The sequence below is a fragment of the Schistocerca americana genome, chromosome 1 (assembly GCF_021461395.2).
Source record: "Schistocerca americana isolate TAMUIC-IGC-003095 chromosome 1, iqSchAmer2.1, whole genome shotgun sequence".
Classification (NCBI taxonomy): Eukaryota; Metazoa; Arthropoda; class Insecta; order Orthoptera; family Acrididae; genus Schistocerca; species Schistocerca americana.
This window is the reverse complement of record NC_060119.1, coordinates 880767110-880788775: the sequence shown is the minus strand read 5'-3', so window position 1 is coordinate 880788775 and position 21666 is coordinate 880767110. Positions and strand designations below refer to the sequence as shown.

The 21666-nt window shown below is 40.1% G+C and overlaps 1 protein-coding gene across 1 annotated transcript in view; it reads left to right on the top strand.

Moving 5' to 3' along the window:
- The window catches only part of LOC124614330 (cadherin-87A), a 698834-nt gene that overhangs the window by 558833 nt on the left and 118335 nt on the right, over positions 1-21666 (top strand). Inside the window, exons 19-21 of the mRNA XM_047142934.1 lie at positions 3563-3660; positions 4288-4443; positions 21474-21606. Coding sequence (XP_046998890.1) covers positions 3563-3660; positions 4288-4443; positions 21474-21606 — 387 coding nt within the window. The remainder of the gene's footprint in view (positions 1-3562; positions 3661-4287; positions 4444-21473; positions 21607-21666) is intronic.

Here is a 21666-nt window from a genome sequence, read left to right as displayed (position 1 = left end):
AAGAGGATGTAGATGAAGATGAAATGGGAGATGCGATACTGCATGAAGAGTTTGACAGAGCACTGAAAGACCTGCGTCGAAACAAGGCCCCGGGAGTAGACAACATTCCATTGGAACTACTGACGGCCTAGGGAGAGCCAGTCCTGACAAAACTCTACCATTTGGTGAGCAAGATGTATGAGACAGGTGAAATACCCTCAAACTTCAAGAAGAATATAATAATTCCAATCCCAAAGAAAGCAGGTGTTGACAGATGTGAAAATTACCCAACTATCAGTTTAATAAGTCACAGCTGCAAAATACTAATGCGAATTCTTTACAGACGAATGGAAAAACTGGTAGAAGCCGACCTCGGTGAAGATCAGTTTGGATTCCGCAGAAATGTTGAAACACGTGAGGCAATACTGACCCTACGACTTATCTTAGAAAATAGATTAAGGAAAGGGAAACCTACATTTCTAGCATTTGTAGACTTAGAGAAAGCTTTTGACAATGTTGACTGGAATACTCTCTTTCAAATTCTAAAGGTGGCAGGGGTAAAATACAGGGAGCGAAAGGCTATTTACAATTGGTACAGAAACCAGATGGCAGTTATAAGAGTTATAAGAGTTAAGGGACATGAAAGGGAAGCAGTGGTTGGGAAGGGAGTGAGACAGGGTTATAGCCTATCCCCGATGTTATTCAATCTGTATATTGAGCAAGCAATAAAGGAAACAAAAGAAAAATTCGGAGTAGGTATTAAAATCCATGGAGAAGAAATAAAAACTTTGATGTTCGCCAATGACATTGCAATTCTGTCGGAGACAGCAAAGGACTTGGAAGAGCAGTTGAAAGGAATGGACAGTGTCTTGAAAGAAGGATATAAGATGAACATCATCAAAAGTAAAATGAAGATAATGGAATGTAGTCGAATTAAGTCGGGTGATGCTGCGGGAATTAGATTAGGAAATGAGACACTTAAAGTAGTAAAGGAGTTTTGCTATTTGGAGAGCAAAATAACTGATGATGGTCGAAGTAGGAGGATATAAAATGTAGACTGGCAATGGCAAGGAAAGCGTTTCTGAAGATGGGAAATTTGTTAACATCGAGTATTGATTTAAGTGTCAGGAAGTCGTTTCTGAAAGTATTTGTATGGAGTGTAGCCATGTATGGCAGTGAAACATGGACGATAAATAGTTTAGACAAGAAGAGAATAGAAGCTTTCAAAATGTGGTGCTACAGAAGAATGGTGAAGATTAGATGGGTAGATCACATAACTAATGAGGAGGTATTGAATAGAATTGGGGAGAAGAGTAGTTTGTGGCACAACTTGACAAGAAGAAGAGACCGGTTGGTAGGACATGTTCTGAGGTATCAAGATATCACAAATTTAGCGTTGGAGGGCAGCGTGGAGGGTAAAAATCGTAGAGGGAGACCAAGAGATGAATACAATAAGCAGATTCAGAAGGATGTAGGTTGCTGTAAGTACTGGGAGATGAAGAGGCTTTCACAGGATAGAGTAGCATGGAGAGCTGCATCAAACCAGTCTCAAGACTGAAGACAACAACAACACCACATCAAATCCCAGCACTTCCTACAAAATGTATAGCATCCAAAATTGTTACCTTTCTCATTGTAATATGAAGACAGACCAGTGTCTTCTGTACAGGAGCCTTCTTGTATTTTGTTTCTGGCCTTTTGTAATACCTTGGTGGAGTGTGTGAAGGTGACTGTAACAGTTAGGGGGGAAAAGCACTGTTTGTATGACATAGATATAATGTATTTTGAGGATGCGCTTCACACTGGGCAATAAACAGGATGATTTTCCTATTTCTAACACACAACTTAGCATCCCAGGCGTGTAGAAGTTTTCCAGATATAGTTGTTGTCGCCAATTCTTATGTATTAGACATATTTGCTTTTAATCTTTCAAACATGCTGCTTCAATTATTTTTTGTTTGCTCACTATTGAATTGAATGTTTACCTTTTACTTATTGGACATGGTCTCCTTCAAAATACTCTCCTCCACAATTGATACACCGCTCCCAATGCTGTTTCCACTTTAGTAGCAGTTTTGGTATGCCTCTTCCTGGACCATGTGAAGTGCTGTCTGCAAATTTTCTTTTATCTCGTCCATTGTTGCAAATCTTCCTCCTTTCAGCAGGATTTTCAACTTTGGAAATAAAAAAAGTCCACAGGAGTCAGGTCTGCAGAGTATGGAGGATGGCGCAGCACAGGGATGAATGTGCGGGTGCATTATCGTGAGGCAAGAGCCATGAATTGTTTCACCATATTTCAGGCCGTTTTCTTCTCACATTTTCAAACGTGCATTGCAACACGTCAGTATAGAACCATTGATTAACAGTTTGTCCCTGTGGCACGAATTCATGATGAACTAATCCTTCAAAGTCAAAGAAAACTATCATCATGTCTTTGACATTTGACCTGACCTGATGAGCTTTTTTTCTTTTATCTTTGAAAACCCTTCCCGATGAATTGTGAAGATAGAACCTTGGTCTCAACATCATAACTGTAGAACCACATCTCATTACCAGTTATGATTCTCTTAAGAAACACTTCATTCTGTTTTGTGCAATCCTAAAGCTCATCGCAGATTGCAAGGCAAAGGTCTTTCTGTTCCTGACTCAGGAGCTCTGGAAGGAACTTTGTGGAAACACAATACATTCCAAGATGTTGTGTCAGGATTTCATGACATGATCAAACTGAAATGTTACATTTTTATGCAGTCTCTCAGGCAGTCAGTCTTTCATTGGCATGCAAAATTTCATTGACATTTCCGACATGAGCATCTAGGTAGACATCGAAGAGTGTTCTGAACGAGGGTCATCTTTAACTTCCTTCTGGCCATTTTTAACTGTGTGAATCATTTGTAACACCAAGTATGGTTTAAACACTCATCTCCATAGGCTTCTTGCATCATTTGGTGTGTCTCCGTAAAGGTTTTCTTGAGTTTCATGTAAAGTTTAATGCCGACACATTGCTCCACTAACTCTGCCATCTCAAAATTCACAAACTGTGCGACACAACAGTCTCCTCAATACAGTACTGAATAATAACTAATGGACATACAACAATGAAACTTCCAGCAGTTACACATTAAACACAGTTGTGTGCAGGGATGCCAACAACATTTCACTCCAGCTCATCATTGGTGTGAAATTATGAATTTTTCAGAATTTTTGAACTGAGGCCTTAGAGTAAATTCATCTGCAGTACACTTGATTCTGGAATAAGATGTTTATTATGACTTTCAGTATGCCTTAATACTGGCTTAGTATGATACTGAAGATATGAATATTCAGACTTTATAGACGTAGAATTCGACACTTACATAACACCAGAACAAGATCTAGAAAATGATGGATTTCGACTTCTAGATGTAGATAACTGAACAATTCTCCCAATAAATACGGAAGTGTTTAATTTTCAGAATTATTAAGGAAAAAGTATGTAAACAAGTAATACAGCATTAGTACCTATCTTATAGAAGTTTTTTCTTTTCTCTGCTGCAGATTTTCTTTTGTGTGAAGCTATGACTGATTTTTGTTTCATATATTTTAGGTACACCTGCACTTACAGGAACCACAACTCTGACCATCAGTATCATAAATAGCAATGATAGAGATCCATTTTTTGAACCTTCAACACAAAGGGCAGAGGTAAGTTTTGTGTAAGCAGTTTCATATGTGCCATAATACTGTTTCATTGGATATGAATCATACTCATCTCCAAGAAGAAAATGCAGAATTTCCTATTCCTTAACCACGATATATAAAGATGTAAAACAGATGGGTTTAAGAAAGAGGATAATGTAGAGAACTTTACAGGAAATCTACTAGAAGTTTATGTTCATTTCTGATTATAATGTACCCTGTGATGGGTTTCATTGTTTCTGATTTTTCTCTAGCAATTCTAAAAACAATAATTTAAAAATTAAGGCAGGACCTCAGGTTTTTTACAGTTTTATCTCCTAGATGTGTAATAGTCTCTTCTCATAATCATTCCAGGCTAACTTGGACCCAAGGTGATATAGCCCTGCCTTTTGTACCTGTGATATCTTTGTATCTATGCTGTATTTCTCTCTTTTCTTTTAATCTTGTAGCTCTTGACTAAGGAATTTATATGTAAAAAAATCTTGAGATTTGACTTTTAACAATTCCATGTTGTTGCCAGTTTTAATCCATTCTCTTTTAAGCATGGTTTCCTCACCTTCTTAATGTAGCTCATGGTACTAATGTTTGCATTCCAATTTATGCATTAATTTTTCAATTACTGTGTCATTTCAGATCTCAGAAGATGCAGTTCCTGGTACTATATTTTACACCTTACAAGCTCGGGATCCAGACGTCAATAGCTCGGATGCACTCAATTTTGAAGTTTCAGAGCCAATTACAGCTGTCGATTGGAATGGGAAACAAGTGGAGCAGAATAATGCTTTCAAGGTATCATAGAGGAGGGGTGCCCAAGTGTGAACTTTGAACAAGAGATAAGGATGTTACAATATTTTTATTGCTACACACAGTTGCCTTGTCTCTCAAATACACACTGATTAAAACAATTACTACTTCATCAATAAAGAATTTGGCTAAAGAATGCTGATATGTTCTGGGCAGAATGTTTCTCAGGGATAGGAAACAAAATTTAGTGGTCAGTACCACCACAGGTAAAAGAAAGTTATGGCTTACATAATCGGGTCAGCTAGGCTTGTGACTGATAACAGCTGGAATTACAGGAGTCATATATGTTCAGCAATATTGACCACTTCTATGTGAGAGAAGACAGAAGATGGTACACATCTTGAGAAATGAAACTTAAGTGACTCATCCCAGAATAGAACATTTCATAAGTGATTGTCTACAGCTGTCAGATATTTTGAAAGCATATTTGTGCCATCAAATGTAGAATTGTGTGTTTATTCTTTACCATTTTTGGTTATTACAATTATCTTCACGGGAAAAAGTATACTGATTTTCTCCTGTGAACATGACTGGAATAGTTTAAACTGGTAGAGGATGAACACAATTGTACAACTGATAGCCCAAATATGCTCTTTTTTTTTAAAAAAAAATCTGAGAATATTGCATACATTTGTGAGACCTGTCCTAAATAGGTCACAGGTTTGTTTGACCCACAAGAGAGCATCACAAAAATGCTGAAAAATCCTCAGCTGGCAGATGCTTGAAAACAGACATCAGCCACCCCACAGAAGCTAATTACAAAGTTTCAAGAACTGCTGTTGAGGATTATACTGCAGTCACATATGTAACATTCCCACTGCGATCACAAAGAAGAGTTTAGACAAACTGTTGCATGCACAGCGGCATGTAAACAGTCATTCTTCCAATGGTCCACACATAAATGGAAGTGTAAGAAACCCTAATACATGATTCAGTTGGAAGTACCCTCTGCCATACACTTCAAAGTGTTTTGCATATTGTGGCTGCAGATGTGGAATAAGCCAGTCAAACTTGCAATCACACCCTCTTTGGAACTGTTATGTCTTTCATGCAATATCTAAAAGCTGGAGATAAGAACAACATATACAGAAAATTTTCAGTCATCATAAGTTTTACTCATTCTAATTCTTTAGTATTTTTCATAGTTTTCAACATATTAATAATCAAAGACATTTGTAACAGCCCCTCTTCCTCATTGTTAATTTTATGTGACTGTCCAATACTGAGTTATTCCAATAAACTTTTCAATCACATAACTATCCTGAAAGTAATATTGTAGTTTTCTTCTCCTCTGCTCGGCTGTCTTCCATAGTCCAGTATTTTCTGATTCCATTTTAATAGTATGCTTCACAATTCCTGAATTATGTCTGATATTATCTGAATGACTTATTTCTTTCTTTAAAATGCTTTCTGCTAATTTTTCCAAATTCTTATTTCCTTTCCCCTGCCCAAATAATGACCCATTGTTCCAAAAATTAAAATAAAGTGTTGCCTATCATAAATGCACAACAGATAACACATGAATCCCGAGAATTTATTTATTTTTATTTGCATTTTCTTACATGGAACCATCAAATTTTTATAAATGTCAGAAATAACAGTATTACAATAACTAAACTTACAAAATGTGTCATGTTCTACAGTTGTTGCATCTTATATCTCTTTTATACATTTATTAATCTCCTGCTGATATATTTCTGTTTCATATCCGAAGCTGTGTCTTAAACTTCATTGAATAATTTAATGTTCTTACCTATGTGATGAATTTATATATTCATTGGGTTTCTGAGGGAGTTTCCTACATAAAAACGTGTCTTGATTTCCTTCCTGATACTGAACAAGCCATGAAAACTGTTTCATTTCTTACAATTATAAAATCATATATTCAGCTTTAAATAAGAAGCAAAGATGTAGATAAATGAGGTACAGTAAATAACAAATACATAAAGCCCATAAAACAGTTCATGAAATCAGTACAGATAAATGGCCAAGAACAACATAAAAAATGATACAGCATGTAAAAGAGAAACTCTCAAAGCTTTTTCACAATGTTTACATGTTCTGTGTGTCAACCCTTTGGTCACATGGCATACATCTAATCAGCAGTCTGCCTGTACCCAACCCATCACATCACAATTGATACTAAGAACACCTGTTGCGATGTTCCGTCAAGAGTCTTAAGAGGTTCTGTGGTAGAGCTGGAACATAAACTCTATCTTTGATGGAAATGCACAAGAAAAAATCACAAAATCTCAAGCCCAGCGCCCAGGTAATCTTGCACACAATTGTGGAAATATGGAGGAGTGTCATCTTGTTGAAAAATGAAAGTAGAGTGGGGGAAAGTAGAGTGGGGCTCCTGGAATGTGCAGGTATTTGAAATGCACACCTCCCATTTCCCTGCTATGAATTATTAGAGTCTCTGTTGTTGCCTGTTGGCTTGTCTGGAGGGTCAGCAGTTATGTTTCCTCTGCTTGCTTCTCTCCTTCTGCACCCTGTACAGGGTGCCAGTGCTGTCTGATCCTCTTGAACTGCCTCATCATCTGATGTGAGAATATAAACTGCTTTCACATGTTCTGTTGACACCATCTGCTGCTTGCTGTTACACTGTATCCAAAAAGTATGCTCATTATGTTGTAATACTTCATACAGCCTGATGTATGATGGTTGCAAAGGGAGGTGTACTGTGTTTGTCCATGGCATAATGTGCAAGCATGTTTACAAATCATTGTGGATGAAAATGTTGTTATCTCCATAATGTGATGCTGGAGTTGGACAAACTTTGCAACATGATTCTGCACCTGTTGAGGCAAATATGTTAAATTTACATTTTATGTTCCTCAGCATGCTGAAAAGAACTCTGACGGCAGGTGTGAAGTCTCTCCATATACCATCTCTGCTACAGAACCTCCAACGTCTGCTCTGCATGCAGTTCAGAGGCCTGACAAAACTAGCAGCAGCACAGAGGTCCATCTGTTTTCATGGCAGATAAGTGTGGTCTTTAATGTTCTGTGCCACCACTCCACCATCCTATTACCTAATGGATGGTAGCTTGTGGTGTGATGGTGTCAAAATCCAAACAGATTGGATAGCTCATGGAGCATGGCTGAGTCAGACTGTGTGGCAGGCAACCAAACTGCATTATCCATGTCAATAAAAACGCCCTTGTCATCATTTCTGCTGGTATATCTGCAGTCAGTACTACTTTGCTCATTGAATATGCTTATCTATGGCAATCAGCAAGTAGTGATACCCATCAGAGGTGGGCAGTGTTCCTTCAGTATCTTAATGTATGTGTGAGAATTGGTCTGTTGTCTCTGGAAACTGTCTGACCTGTTTATGCACATGTCTGCCCACCTTGCATTGCTGGCATGATATGTACTCCCTCACCCACCTACGGAAGTCCTTAATGCTGGATCTTGTGAATCCCTCAGTCATGACTTTCATGCTTGTGTTCATTCCAGGGTGCACCAAGCTATGCACACTATCAAATAACTTTTTGTGCAACCCCCCAGGGTATGAAAGGTTTGGGTCAATCTTGAGACATATCACATCAAAGTTGAACCTTCACCCCCCTGCCTCCTGGCCATATGTGTTTAATTAGTGAAATGAATAATGTACTTTAATTTTTGACAATACTTGGTTGTAATAGGCAAGAAACTAGCAAATGTCTGAATGATGGATTTAATGAAAGCAGATGTAAGAATTAAACCTGTAAATATTAGAAGTTTAAATTTAATTTTACTGTTTATTGACTGAGGATCATTAAAATTAATGAAACTTAATGAAACTCAAGTTTTTCTAATTACATTTTTGTAATGTGTTTATCTGACATGTTCCACACCCAGGAGGATTCCCTCTTTTATGGGTCTATGGAATGAATAATTAATCTAATCTTTGCAGTCTGGTAGAGCTGTTTTTTAAATGGTCCTGCAATTGTCCCTTAGTGGCCTGTGCTTTGATGAGTTACTCATAATCAACCTTATGTGTGATAGCTCCAATGCATGCAAAAGAAGGCCACTGCTTTCTCAGCTCCTCTAATGTGCCTCAAATCTGTTGTGAATTGTCTGATGAACTCCAGCTGTTGGTATTGCCTCAAGGAGCTGTCTTTGTTTTTACCGAAAATGAAAGTTATTGGTTTATGATTCATATATACGGTGAATGGTTTTGCTTCCACATATGGTCAAAAATTTCTTATCACTTCATAAATTGCTAGCAACTTGTGGTCGTATGTGCTCCATCTGACCTGTGCTTCTGCGAGCTTGCACAGGAAAAACCCTATTCGCTGCCCCCCCCCCCCCCTTTTTTTTTTTTTTTTTTTTTTTTTTTTTTTTTTTTTTTTTTTTTTTTTTTGGCACCAACTGATGGAGTGTGGCTCCAGTTGCCTGTTGGCTTTTTTCTACCACCATTGCTAGTAGTGCCTCATGAAATTGGTGGGCTAAAAGAGCTGTTTTTCTAAGCTGGTTTTAAACTGGTCGAAAGACAATTGCACCTCTATCATCCATGGCAGCAGTCATCGTCCTGAGGTATATTTTCCTGCCAGTGTTGCTGTCAATGGTGCTTGCATCTTGGCTGCTTCTAGTATTGTTGAACAGTAGAACTTTACAACACCTAGAAATCTTATTAAATGATGATAATTAGTTGGGTGAGTTATGTGCTTTATGACATCAAACTTGTCTATCATAGGATGAATGCCAGCCACTGACACTGCACGGTTGAGAAGTGTTAAGTGTTTCTGTCGCAGATTACACTTGCCTTGTTGACAACTATGCCATACTCGATAATCCATTCAAATACCTTCTTGAGATGTTCCCCGGGTACCAGCGGCCTACCAGAGAATACCAAAATGTCATTGTAATACATGAAACAGCAGTATAACCCCATAGGACTCACCTATAATATCCTGCCATATCTGTGTGGCATTTGTAAGTATTCAAATAATTAAAATGGAGTTGTTACTGTTGTCTTTGTCACATATTCTTCTACTATGGGTATTTGTTTGTAACCTTTTTTTGCAATCTGTGATTGAATATTTTGCCCCCACTAGCCCATTGGCAAAATGTTCAATATTCCACACTGGATACTTATCAAGAATTGTGTGTGCATTTAATTTGCAATAATTTCTGCAGGCTCTCTACATGTTATCCTTTTTCATGCCGGATCAAAAAAGTCAGGTGCTAATGTTTTGGGTATTCCAATATCGGTTGGACTGATACAGTCTTAATGAGGTGACCGTGTTATGTGTTGCACTTTTAAATCAACTCTCACTACTGTGGTCCTCTTGCTATATCTCCAGTGATGCCTCACATACAACTACATGACCACTTTAGGAAGTTATATCGATTACTTACTCACAGGGTGGCTGCAATGTCCTTGGTTCTTTTTTTGTGGCATTTCTGTTGTCTTCTGTGAGCTGCTGTGCCTATTGCTGGCCACTGACTCTGGTTGGGTAGATACATGTGGATGTATATCTTGTGGTTTGTTCACCAAAACATTGGTATCATTCACCGAAATGTCATTGGTACCAACAAACTTGCTCTTGTTGCTTTCACTGAAATGGTTTATCTCTGTTGTTAGTGTCTCATTTGGTCGTACTCCTCCTATTTCACATCAGCGCTGTTATCTCCTTTTGCAGTACATCTACCTGCTTTTTCAGACTGTCTATTTGCTTAGTGATTTCTGTGTAATGTTATTTTCATATCAGTGTGGTCTCTTGGTTGTCGCTTTCCTTAGTCGCTTTCATCATACTCGATGTGGTAGATCAGTCCTGTGCTAGGTATGCTCTTTCAGCTATTGCAGTCAATGAAGTTATGTCTGTTTCTTAATATGTGACCACAGCCACTCTTACTGCTACTGGTAGCTGTGCCATCCGTACCTACCACAACATTACATCTGACAATGCCATGTAAGTTGTGCCAGGTTTCCAAAGGTTTTCTGTTCCTCATCTGTTCATGATGTGTGATTAACTGTAGTCATTGTTACACTCGCTTGCACAGCTGGCTGATCAGGGTTTTTCTCGGATGGTAATACTGTTGGTCTGGTGGCAGTCTCAGTATGACATCTGATGCTATACTTGCTTTTCTACCATCAAGACTGTTGGCTGTCACTGCAAATTTCATGCTCTCATTAGTCATGTCATTCTGCACAAACTGCAGACCTAGCATGGCAGACCATCACTCCACTTTATCTGATAAGAACTGCGGAACTTATACCTTCATCCATGGCTTGACTGTTACTGTGTCATCAAACCCAGTACTCATTGCATACCTGTTTTCTCCCATTAATTGTGGAACTGACTCTTTATTGTTCTGCATATTTATTTTCACTAGTAGCTCTTCTATTTGTTTCTGTAACTCCTCTTGCATCTACATCAGTTGTATTTCCACTTGCCTTCGATTTGTGTCTCGATACTGTAGCGTCTGCTGTGAAGTTTGTGCCAACCGGCATGGTTATTGTGTTCAGTGGTGCTGTGTTATGTAACCAAAACATCATAAATTTGTTCTCAAAGAGTCCAAATGGAGTGATTATTGCTGTCTTGGGAATGTCCTCTCTGGCCACAGGTATCTGCATATGTGGCTTGGCGCAGTCCAAAACTCTGAACATTCTTGCGCCCTGCAACATATAATTATAGTTGCATAACAAAGGCACAGGGTATCGATCAGGCACAGTTCTTGCATTGAGTGTGTGGTAGTCACTGCACAGGCTAAAAGCTCTTCCTTTCTTCAGAACAAGGCACAATGCAGACAACCATGGACTACTTGATGGCTGGTTTATGCCTTACCTAATCATTGCATTGAATTCTGCTTTAGAGATGGCCAAATGATCAGGTGCCAGTCTTCTGAGTGTAAAAGACACCAGTGGGTTATCTGTGATTTCTATATGCTGTACCATGTCACGTGCCATGTTTGTAAGGACACCTGGTGAAATGGTCAAGGTTTGATATTACCTGAACGATGCAGCGTACTCCTTGTCACACAACTGTATTAGCTTGGCATTATACAACTATGGATCACAATGAAAACCCACTGCAATCAGTCCAGTAACACTGCATTGGTTGCATCTGGTAAAAGATGGTATTGTGACAGAAGATCAGCTCCTATTGTTGGTTCCATAACGTCAGTGACAGTTAAGTCCCGTATAATAATAAATGGAATGCAGTCGGTGGTCTGCAGCGGTGGACTGAAGTTGTTGGCAAGATGCTCAAGTCTGATCTGGTGTCTATTAAATACTTCTGACTAGATCTCCTGTCACTAACAAACAGGCACTATGACTTTATTGAGCAGCTTGTTGCGCTAGTTTTCCGGCCGCTGCTGGCATTTGGGTCGAACACAGTGCTGTACATTTATGCACATGTCTGCCAAACCTATGGTGATACCAACATATAGGGTGTTCCATGTTCGACGACACAGCATTGGTTGGTGATCGGCTTCTCGATCTTCAGTGATTACATCCTCTACCATTCCAAGCACCACCCTGAGACAGTAGTGCTGATTTGTGTGCATAGCATGTCTACTTTTGCTGCCAGTGAATCGAATTCCTTGTGGGGTGACTGTTGGTGTCACTATCGCACTACTGCATACCAATGTCACTGCTTTAACTTGTATGGGTGCAATGGCCTCTCAAATCCAATCTGCTAGCTCTCCCATTGCATCGAATAACATTTCCGTCAGGCGATGCCATGATCAATTTGACTTGTGGAGGTAATTGGCTGCTCCACAGGGTGTGTAGCAAGTTGTCAGGGACAGTAACTGAATTGACTTTGCTCTGCAGATGACCCAGATATTGTAACAGCTTATGATCACTGATGTCTTTTTGCATCAGTGCCTCTCTGATCCATTCTTTGTGTGATGCAGCAACTCTCTGGATTAATTCTGATTAGAGCTTTTCATATGAATTTTTGTGCAGCAGCACAATTATCATGTCTTGTACCTCTGCAGCATAGCAGTTTTCAAGTTGGCTCATGATGAGGTGAATTTTGTAGAGTCAACCATAATGCCTATGTGACTAAAATTGGCTTTAACTTGAGCAAACCCTAAGATCGGGTTGTTCGATCAGAACGGAGGTAAACAGACTGCTAGTCTAGACACTTATCTCATCCTTATCTTACATGATGTTTAAGTTCGATGGTAGTTGCTCAACCTTTTTCTTCAGTTCAGATCACATCAGGACTTGTTGGGATTAGCATGATTTGAGCTAACTAATGTTTGCTTGCCATTAACAAACTGAGTTTGGAGGTTTCACAGAAGAAGTCTGCTGAACAGGTGTGGCTACTCCCTAAGCTGGGTAAGAATCCAAATGTTTAAATCACAGATGAAATGTTCTGATTGTGTATATAACTCAGGAAAAGGGGAAACAGAATGAACAAAATTATATAAAAATCCAAATGTAAAGGAACCAGCAGTACAAAGAATATGAAACATATTATGAAACACAGCACCCGTGACAGTTGGGACAGAAGCTGTTTGACAGCTGTGACACTTTTGTTAACACAGACCATGCGCACACACAACACTACATCTCTGAACACAAGAACCACACCAGTTGACACAAACTTTGTAGCAGACACTACAATATAATCCAGAATGAGATTTCCACTCTGCAGCAGATTGTGCGCTGATATGAAACTTCCTGGCAGATTAAAACTGTGTGCCCGACTGGAAGTTTCATATCAGTGCACACTCCGCTGCAGAGTGAAAATCTCATTCTGGAAACATCCCCCAGGCTGTGGCTAAGCCATGTCTCCACAGTATCCTTTCCTTCAGAAGTGCTAGTTCTGCAAGATTTACAAGAGAGCTTCTGTAAAGTTTGGAATGTAGGAGACAAGATACTGGCAGAAGTAAAGCTGTGAGGACCGGGCGTGAGTCGTGTTTCTGTAGCTCAGTTGGTAGAGCACTTGCCCGCAAAAGGCAAAGGTCCCGAGTTCGAGTCTCAGTCGGAAACGTAGTTTTAATCTGCCAGGAAGTTTCACTACAATACAATGACTTTGTACTACTTTTTACAGTTTGTTCTGCTCATGCTGGCTTGCTTTTTTTATTATTGTTATTGTGGGGTCACCAATTTGTAACTCTCATGCATGGTGCTTAATATTGTGAGTGAAACAATCACACTACTGCTCTACAGTAACATTTTATTCTCTCTGAAAAATATTACAGCTATAAGTTAGTAACAACCAAAGAGTAATTAACTGCTCGATACAGCAAACCACATATAGGTGATTTCTGACTCAAAGCATGCAAAAATCACTTTGCAGGTTTCTTTACTATGACATTTTTCACAATATATAGCCTATTTTCACAGTTTTATTAATTACAGAGAGGTCAGTATCAATTCTGCTTTTTCAAATGGACCTGTAGTAATTTCTGCAGCTTATAGCAGAGTTTGAAAAGCTAATAGCAAAGTTTGGAAAGAGATGAATTCAATGGCATGTCGCTCTTCAAAATCCAGCTACAAGTTTCAGAGAAATTACAATATTTAGAACACAGGATTCACTTATTTTGAACTGAAACCAATTGCTGTCTTACATAGAAGTTTATGATTTCATGCCCTTATAAGGAAATATGTCACAACAGATAAGGAGGAAACAGTGTTGCACTGCTGCAATACTGGTTTAAAATGGGCACAAGGGAAATCTAGCTTTCATTCTGTCTATGTCATTCATGTGTACCAAGTGTTCATTAGTTTGAAAAAATAAATGCCTTTCACAGACCAAGAGAAAATAGGCATGCTACTACTTAACAGAGAATGCAGAAGGAATGTGAAGAGAGCAAGTGAGTTGTACATATAATAAGGGAATGGCAACCACTCACCTATTGCGGACCAGGGCATGGAGCACAGAAACCTGTAACGGGAAACAGCATTCACAATAGCTTTTGAGGTTCTTGCTCTTTTCTAGCAAAAATACACACATTTACACATACAATCAACAGACACACAAACATGCAGTCCCATGACTACTGACAAGTGTATCCCAGCAGACAGTGTCCAACAAGAATGACAGTTCAGCAAATGTGCAAAAAATTGTTATAGAAGGGTAGTGGATTACTGTGCAAGGTAAAGTAACAAGCCTGCAATGAGCAGAACAAACAAAATTGATGTTCTGCCACTGCCACATGCGTTATTGGGACACTGGGAGTCCATGCTGGGTGATGCAGGTTGAACATCAGAGGCAATGAAGTGTAAATGACCACTGGGGGATAATTGTAGACCTTGTGAGTGGTCTTTATTTTGGATAAGCCTTACTACGTGAAAGATATGCAAAATTTCTTGCTGGTGTGTTTCAGCACTCCTAAAGGAAGTACCATTTGAAGTATGCAGATATGTGTGGTACTAACATGATGGGTTTATGGCTCACTACTCTCTTGTGGCTAGGAAATCACTCACACAACTTATTTTTGTTCACTGAATGAACATGAAGACATGATCAGTTGGCCTGAATGTTTACTGTATTTGATGCCACTGGAATCTTTCTGCGGAGAATGGTCTAAGATAGAATCTATGCACAAATTTTGATGACTCAAGAGGTTTAAGGCTTGATGCACAAGAGCGATTTATTATCGCGAGCACACAGCATTATTCCTTGCACTTTTCGCAGAGTATGTGCAATAATGAAGCTGCACATGCTACAGCAATGATGCTGTGAACTCATCACGAGAACACAGAAAGAGAATTGTACTTCCCAACCATACAGCATTGCGGCAGCTTCACCAGTCACCACAAAACAGTAGTGACTGTTGGTGAATAGGGCAGTGCACACTTGATTGTAATGCTAGCAACACCTGTCATCAGCCTGCCATGGATACAGCTGGTGCTGACGTGGAATTGTTCATTAAAGAAGTGCAAAAATACCCAGGAATATGGAATGCATCTCACAAGAAGTACTGTAGTTTGAATCAATAAGAGAGCCACTTCATTTCAGGTGTGTGAATAGTTTCGTGAGGGCTTAGCTGCAAAATTGGATCAGGAGAATAATGATATACCAAAGTATCACTGTTAAACTATTTTCCATTTGTGTTCTAGTAGTGGCTTTTTTGCTCAAATGTAGCCATTCAGAGCTTGAAATAGCACTAAGCAGCAAATTCCCTGCTCCCTCATGAGTGCCCTTTCATTTAAATGAACAAATTTTCAGTTAATAAGAACATTTTAAAATAAAATCTGTTAGCCGGTTCAGTGCACTCAATGATTTATTGTATTTAATGCCACAAAATACATAATTATGCACATTTCAATGGTGATGTAAATTAAACAGTCTTTCATGTTCAGCAGTACATGTTCAGCACTACATTATTTCAGTGTTCACTATGGTTGTTACCAACCATATTTAGGTACATTTGTGTTGCCATGGTTCCTTTTCATCACTGTCTGTAAAATAATCGGTGAAAACATTTCTTCTTTTGTTAAGTGAACTTTCCCCTTGGTTTGTGTGTATTGTGCATTGAACCGGGGACCCAGAAACAATGGAGAGGCTTCATTCCCCCCTAGCCCTCATTGGTTCACAACCTCACAACAGGCCACAGCAGTCCATCTACCTCACCACAGCCCCACAACGAACCCAGGACCGAGCGAGGTCCGGCCATCTTGATTTAGGTTTTCCGTGATTTCCCTAAATCGCTCCAGGCAAATGCCGGGATGGTTCCTTTCAAAGGGCACGGCCGACTTCCTTCCCCGTCATCCCTAATCCGATGAGACCGATGACCTCGCTGTCTGGTCTCCTTCCCCAAACCAACCAACCAACCAACCGAACCCAGGGTTATTGTGCAGTTTGACCCCCTCATCTCATACCAGGCAAGTGTAACCCACATGTTTGCGCGGTAGAGTAATTATGGTGTACATGCGCAGCAATCACCGATATAGTGTAACTGAGGCAGAATAAGGGGAACCAGCCCACATTCACTGAGGCAGATGGAAAACTGCCTTAAAACCATTCACAGGCTGGCTGTCACACCAGACCTCGACACTAATCCATCGGGCTGATTCATGCCGGGGACTGGCACACCTTCTCAGTCACAAAGCAGCCCATTAGACCGCGTGGCTAGCTGTGTGGGCTCCTTGGTTTGATGGGATTTTATTGTCCTGATCACATAGCCCCTGTATACTTCAAGTGATTTCATGCTAAAATCCATCTCTGGAATATCAGTAGTTGTGAAGGACATAGCAATGTTTCACAATGCTACCAATAAAGTACAGCTTAACACTGATATGATATGTCTGTGAAATTCTCCATTTATTCATTAGAATTCCCAATGCAAACTACCTATCTCCAAGCGTGACTTAAAACAGTAGGTAAAGATATATTTCTGGTAGGCAAAAAAAGTTCTGATGTACAGTCACATGACAAAATTAGACAGATAAAATTATCCATCCCCCAATAAAGTAAAGGGCACAGTAAGTTTTATAGTTCCTCGTGGAGACTGTCCTGTTAGGCTTGCCTGGCCACACTCTAGCATTTCATACAGCTTAGTGTTTTCGAAGGTAGTGCTATCAGATTGTCTACCACAAAATCCAAGTGCCACATAGTTGAACAGATAGTTTGCATCTGTGAGCACCAATAGAACTACAGAATGTAATTTCTTGTTGTTGAGTAACTGAGAACCACTGAAACTTAGTTTACCTATTCTCATGTGCTTGTAATTCAAGGCAACAAAGAACTCCAGTCCAGAATGAGATTTACACTCTGCAGTGGAGTGTGCGCTGATATGAAACTTCCTGGCAGATTAAAACTGTGTGCCAGACCAAGACTTGAACTCGGGACCTTTGCCTTTCGTGGGCAAGTGCTCTACCAACTGAGCTACCCAAGCACGACTCACGCCCCGCTTTACTTCTGCCAGTACCTCGCCTCCTACCTTCCAAACTTTACAGATGCTCTCCTGCGAACCTTGCAGAACTAGTACTCCTGAAAGAAAGGATATTGTGGAGACATGACTTAGCCACAGCCTGGGGGATGTTTCCAGAATGAGATTTTCACTCTGCAGCGGAGTGTGCACTGATATGAAACTTCCTGGCAAATTAAAACTGTGTGCCGGACCGAGATTCGAACTCGGGACCTTGGCCTTTCGCAGGCAAGTGCTCTACCAACTGAGCTACCCAAGCACCACTCACGCCCCGTCCTCACAGCTTTACTTCTGCCAGTACTTTGCCTCCTACCTTCCGAACTCCAGTAGTTGAACCGCAAGTACTTCATGAACTAACCATTGTGTGAGTCCAAAACCTTCTGTTGTGTTTTTAAATGCATTTACAAATGAAATAAACAAACACTGCCTGCTTTCTTCTGCCTGCATCCATAATGGTTGTCTTCCAATCTAACTCTGCTGCATTATTGTCACAGCAATATCGCTATGTGTGCACTGAAGCAATTTCTTACAATGTGATCTCATTGCTAACAAGGACGGCAGTTACTCACTCATGTGCATCATGGCATTGTTCTTTGCTCTGTCCAGGATAGTGTGCTGCTTGACACCGTCATATTGATTAAATATCTAGCCATAACATTGCAAAGCTATGTGGGATGGAATGAGCACTTAAGTTCAGTAGTAGGGAAGGCAAATGGTTGACTTCGGTTTATTGGGAGAATTTGTGGGGAAGTATAGATCATCTATAAAGGGGACTGCATATGGAACACTACTGTGATCCATTTTGAGTAATGCTTGAGTGTTAGAGATATCCCCCCTAGATGAGGTTAAAGGAAGATGTCAAAGTAATTCAGAGGCATACAGCTAGATTTGTTACCAGTAGGTCTGATCAACAAGCAGGTGTTACACAGATGCTTTGTGAACTCAAATGGGAATCCCTGGAGGGAAGATAACATTATTGTTGAGAAACAATATTGAGAAAATTTAGAGAACCAGTAGTAATGGCTGGCCACAGAATTATTCTACTGCTGTCAAAGTATGTTTTGCATAGGGACTGCAACAGCAAGATATGAGAAGTCAGGGCTTGTGTGCAGGCATGTAGATAGTCAATTTTTCCCTCACTCCATCCGTGAGGCAAACAGGAAAGAGAATGACATGCAGTGGGACAAGGTAGCCTCTGCCTTGCACTGTATTGTGGAATGTGGAGTAAATCCTTGCATCAGTGAATGCCAGCATGTATTGCACAGTAGACAGTGTTCATTTATAACACTTGTTGACATAAACAGAATTTTGAGTGTGTGTTTAAGAGCACATTATCCTGTAATTTTCTCTTTGTTGCTGTTGCTGATTAAATATTGCAATGGAAGTGTGTATCTTGACATTAAATTCATGATGTGAAGTTATTGTTAATAGCCTTTATACCTCAATCCTCTGTTTTCCAAATCCATTAAGTTCTTTAAGTGCACCTTTCTTTCAAGACCCTGGCAGAAACAAGAGCAGAATTGTTACAATGCTTAACTTGGGAATCATTCTTAGGTGCCACATACCTCACTTTCTAGTTTGTGTGTCAGTCCTGTCACATGTAGCGGGGTGTCCATTTCAAGTTACACTTTTCTCCACTATTCCAGTTTTGTAAGTAAACTCTCTTAGTTGCATCAAGCTGTAGCAGTTTATCAACCTGACGCAACAGTTCCTTATTACAACGATTGATTCATGTTCAAAAAAGATAAATCACTAGTTCTAAATATTGTAATTTCTCGTAAACTTCTAATCAGATTTTGGAAAGTAAAACACTGTTGAATTTGCATATTTTAGAACTAAAATACTGGCAGCAAAAATTAGTATATTGCCTTTTGAGAAAGTAAAGTTTATACTGATACCTCCATAATTAATATACCTATGCAAAGAGAATGTACATCATTTATTCAGCACTTTTTCAAAATTAAAATGTATGACAACAGAATTATGATATCTTAAATGGTTCAGGAAATACACTAGTGTCCAAAATTAAAGCAGCAAACTGTTATTTCCCTGCCCTGTGTCTCATTCACATTGCAGTCATACAAACTGTTAACAGATGCCCATTTGATCGTGTTCTGCACGGAAGATGGCATTCTGGTCAACGGACAACCACGCCGGCGGTGATGTCATGGCACCTACCAAACGGGCTAGTGTTCACCGAATAGTCCCACATCCACTGCTGTGTACACAGTCATAGTGAGTGTGGTATGACACAGAGAAGATGCCTCCAGACTCTCTGTGGTGGAGGGCCATAGGAAGAATGGAAACAGGGCAGTCACAAATTGATGTGGTCTGATGGCTTAATGAGAATCATTCTGTCATTTCTTGGATGTGGCGACAGTTTATAGGGACCAAAACTGGATTCCAAAGACTAGCACAGGGTTGACCACATGTGACATTAGAAAGAGAAGACTGTTATTTGGCTGTAAGGGCACAACAGTACTGCCTTAGTACTCATGGCACGTGGCATTTGACCTCACAGGATCTACTGGCCACGTTGAATCAAGGCAAACAGTGTACAGAAGACTTCATCAGAGAGGCCTCTATTGTAGAGACCTGCTGCATGTGTACCTCTAATGCGTCACCACAGAAGGGAACGTCTAGAGTGGAGTCGTCAACATGCCACCTATACGGTCGAACTGTGGGCCAATGTTCTTTTCACAGATGAGTCTCAATTTGGTCTGGAGAGTGATTCTTGATGGATTCACATCTGGAGGGAATGTGGAACATGATTTTAGCACCTTGTGAAAAGAGGCCAATATCAAAGAGAGTCACTAATGGTGTGGGCAGGGATTATGATAACAACTCTTCATGAAATTGCGTGGGTGAATCAACAAGACTTAACTGCTGTCAAGTATTGTGAAGAGATCTTGGGACCTCTTGTGCAGTTGTTGCAAGGTGCTGTAGGCCCAGACTTCATATTGATGAACGATTATGCTCTACCTCATAGAGCACGGGTGATCAGTGTTTTCTTGGGAATGGAAGATATTGCACGCAAGACGTGACCTGCTTGCTCTCCAGATTTGATCCCATAGAGATGTCTGGAAAGCACTAGGGAGACAAGTTGCATCCTGTCAGCATCCACCAACCACTCTCCAACACTTGCGAGCAGCTCTGCAAGAAGAATGGGTGTTGAAACTTCCTGGCAGATTAAAACTGTGTGCCCGACCAAGACTCGAACTCGGGACCTTTGCTTCTGTAAAGTTTGGAAGGTAGGAGACGAGATACTGGCAGAAGTAAAACTGTGAGTACCGGGCGTGAGTCGTGCTTCGGTAGCTCAGATGGTAGAGCACTTGCCCGCAAAAGGCAAAGGTCCCGAGTTTGAGTCTCGGTCGGGCACACAGTTTTAATTTGCCAGGAAGTTTCATATCAGCGCACACTCTGCTGCAGAGTGAAAATCTCATTCTGGAAACATCCCCCAGGCTGTGGCTAAGCCATGTCTCCGCTATATCCTTTCTTTCAGGAGTGCTAGTTCTGCAAGGTTCACAGGAGAGCTTCTGTAAAGTTTGGAAGGTAGGAGACGAGATACTGGCAGAAGTAAAGCTTTGAGTACCGGGCGTGACTCGTGCTTTGGTAGTTCAGATGGTAGAGCACTTGCCCGCGAAAGGCAAAGGTCCCGAGTTCGAGTCTCGGTCGGGCACACAGTTTTAATCTGCCAGGAAGTTTCATATCAGCGCACACTCCGCTGCAGAGTGAAAATCTCATTCTAGAATGGGTGTTATTGCCTCAACATGAGATTGATGACATCGTTCACTGTATGCCCTGTCATTGTCAGACCTGATTTCTGCCAGAGGTGGTCACACCCCTTTCTGAGCACTTTAACCAGTTGTCAGAATGTGTGTGTAAATCTGTTAAGTTAGAAAAAATGAAGAACATTTTTGTCTACTGTTATGCATTTTGCAAATGTTGACATTCTGTATTCTTTACGCTGTTTCTACTTTACCATCTCCCATTTATACTGTTTTGTGGCAAAATAAATGTAACCTTGCAAAATTTCTGTTTGTCTCTTTAATTTTGGCAAAATAAAGCTTCACCATGTAATTCTGTTTTGACGTTTTCCATGGAAAGATATTTTCCGTTAATTTCAGATACTGCCTTATTATAAGATATAAGTTTCTGTTTTTGTGTATTTACAAAGCTTTCACATTTCAGTCCTTCTTTGCCGTTGACCGAGAAACAGGTGAAGTGTCGGTTGCCAAAACACTTATGCGAGATATTGCATCTGTGGTTAGACTAACTGTTGTTGTCACTGATGTAACAGCTCCATCACTCCAGCAAGGCAAAGGTAGGATCTACATGTAACATATTTTATGAAAACACTGTGTATAGATTAAGGCTTTTCCAA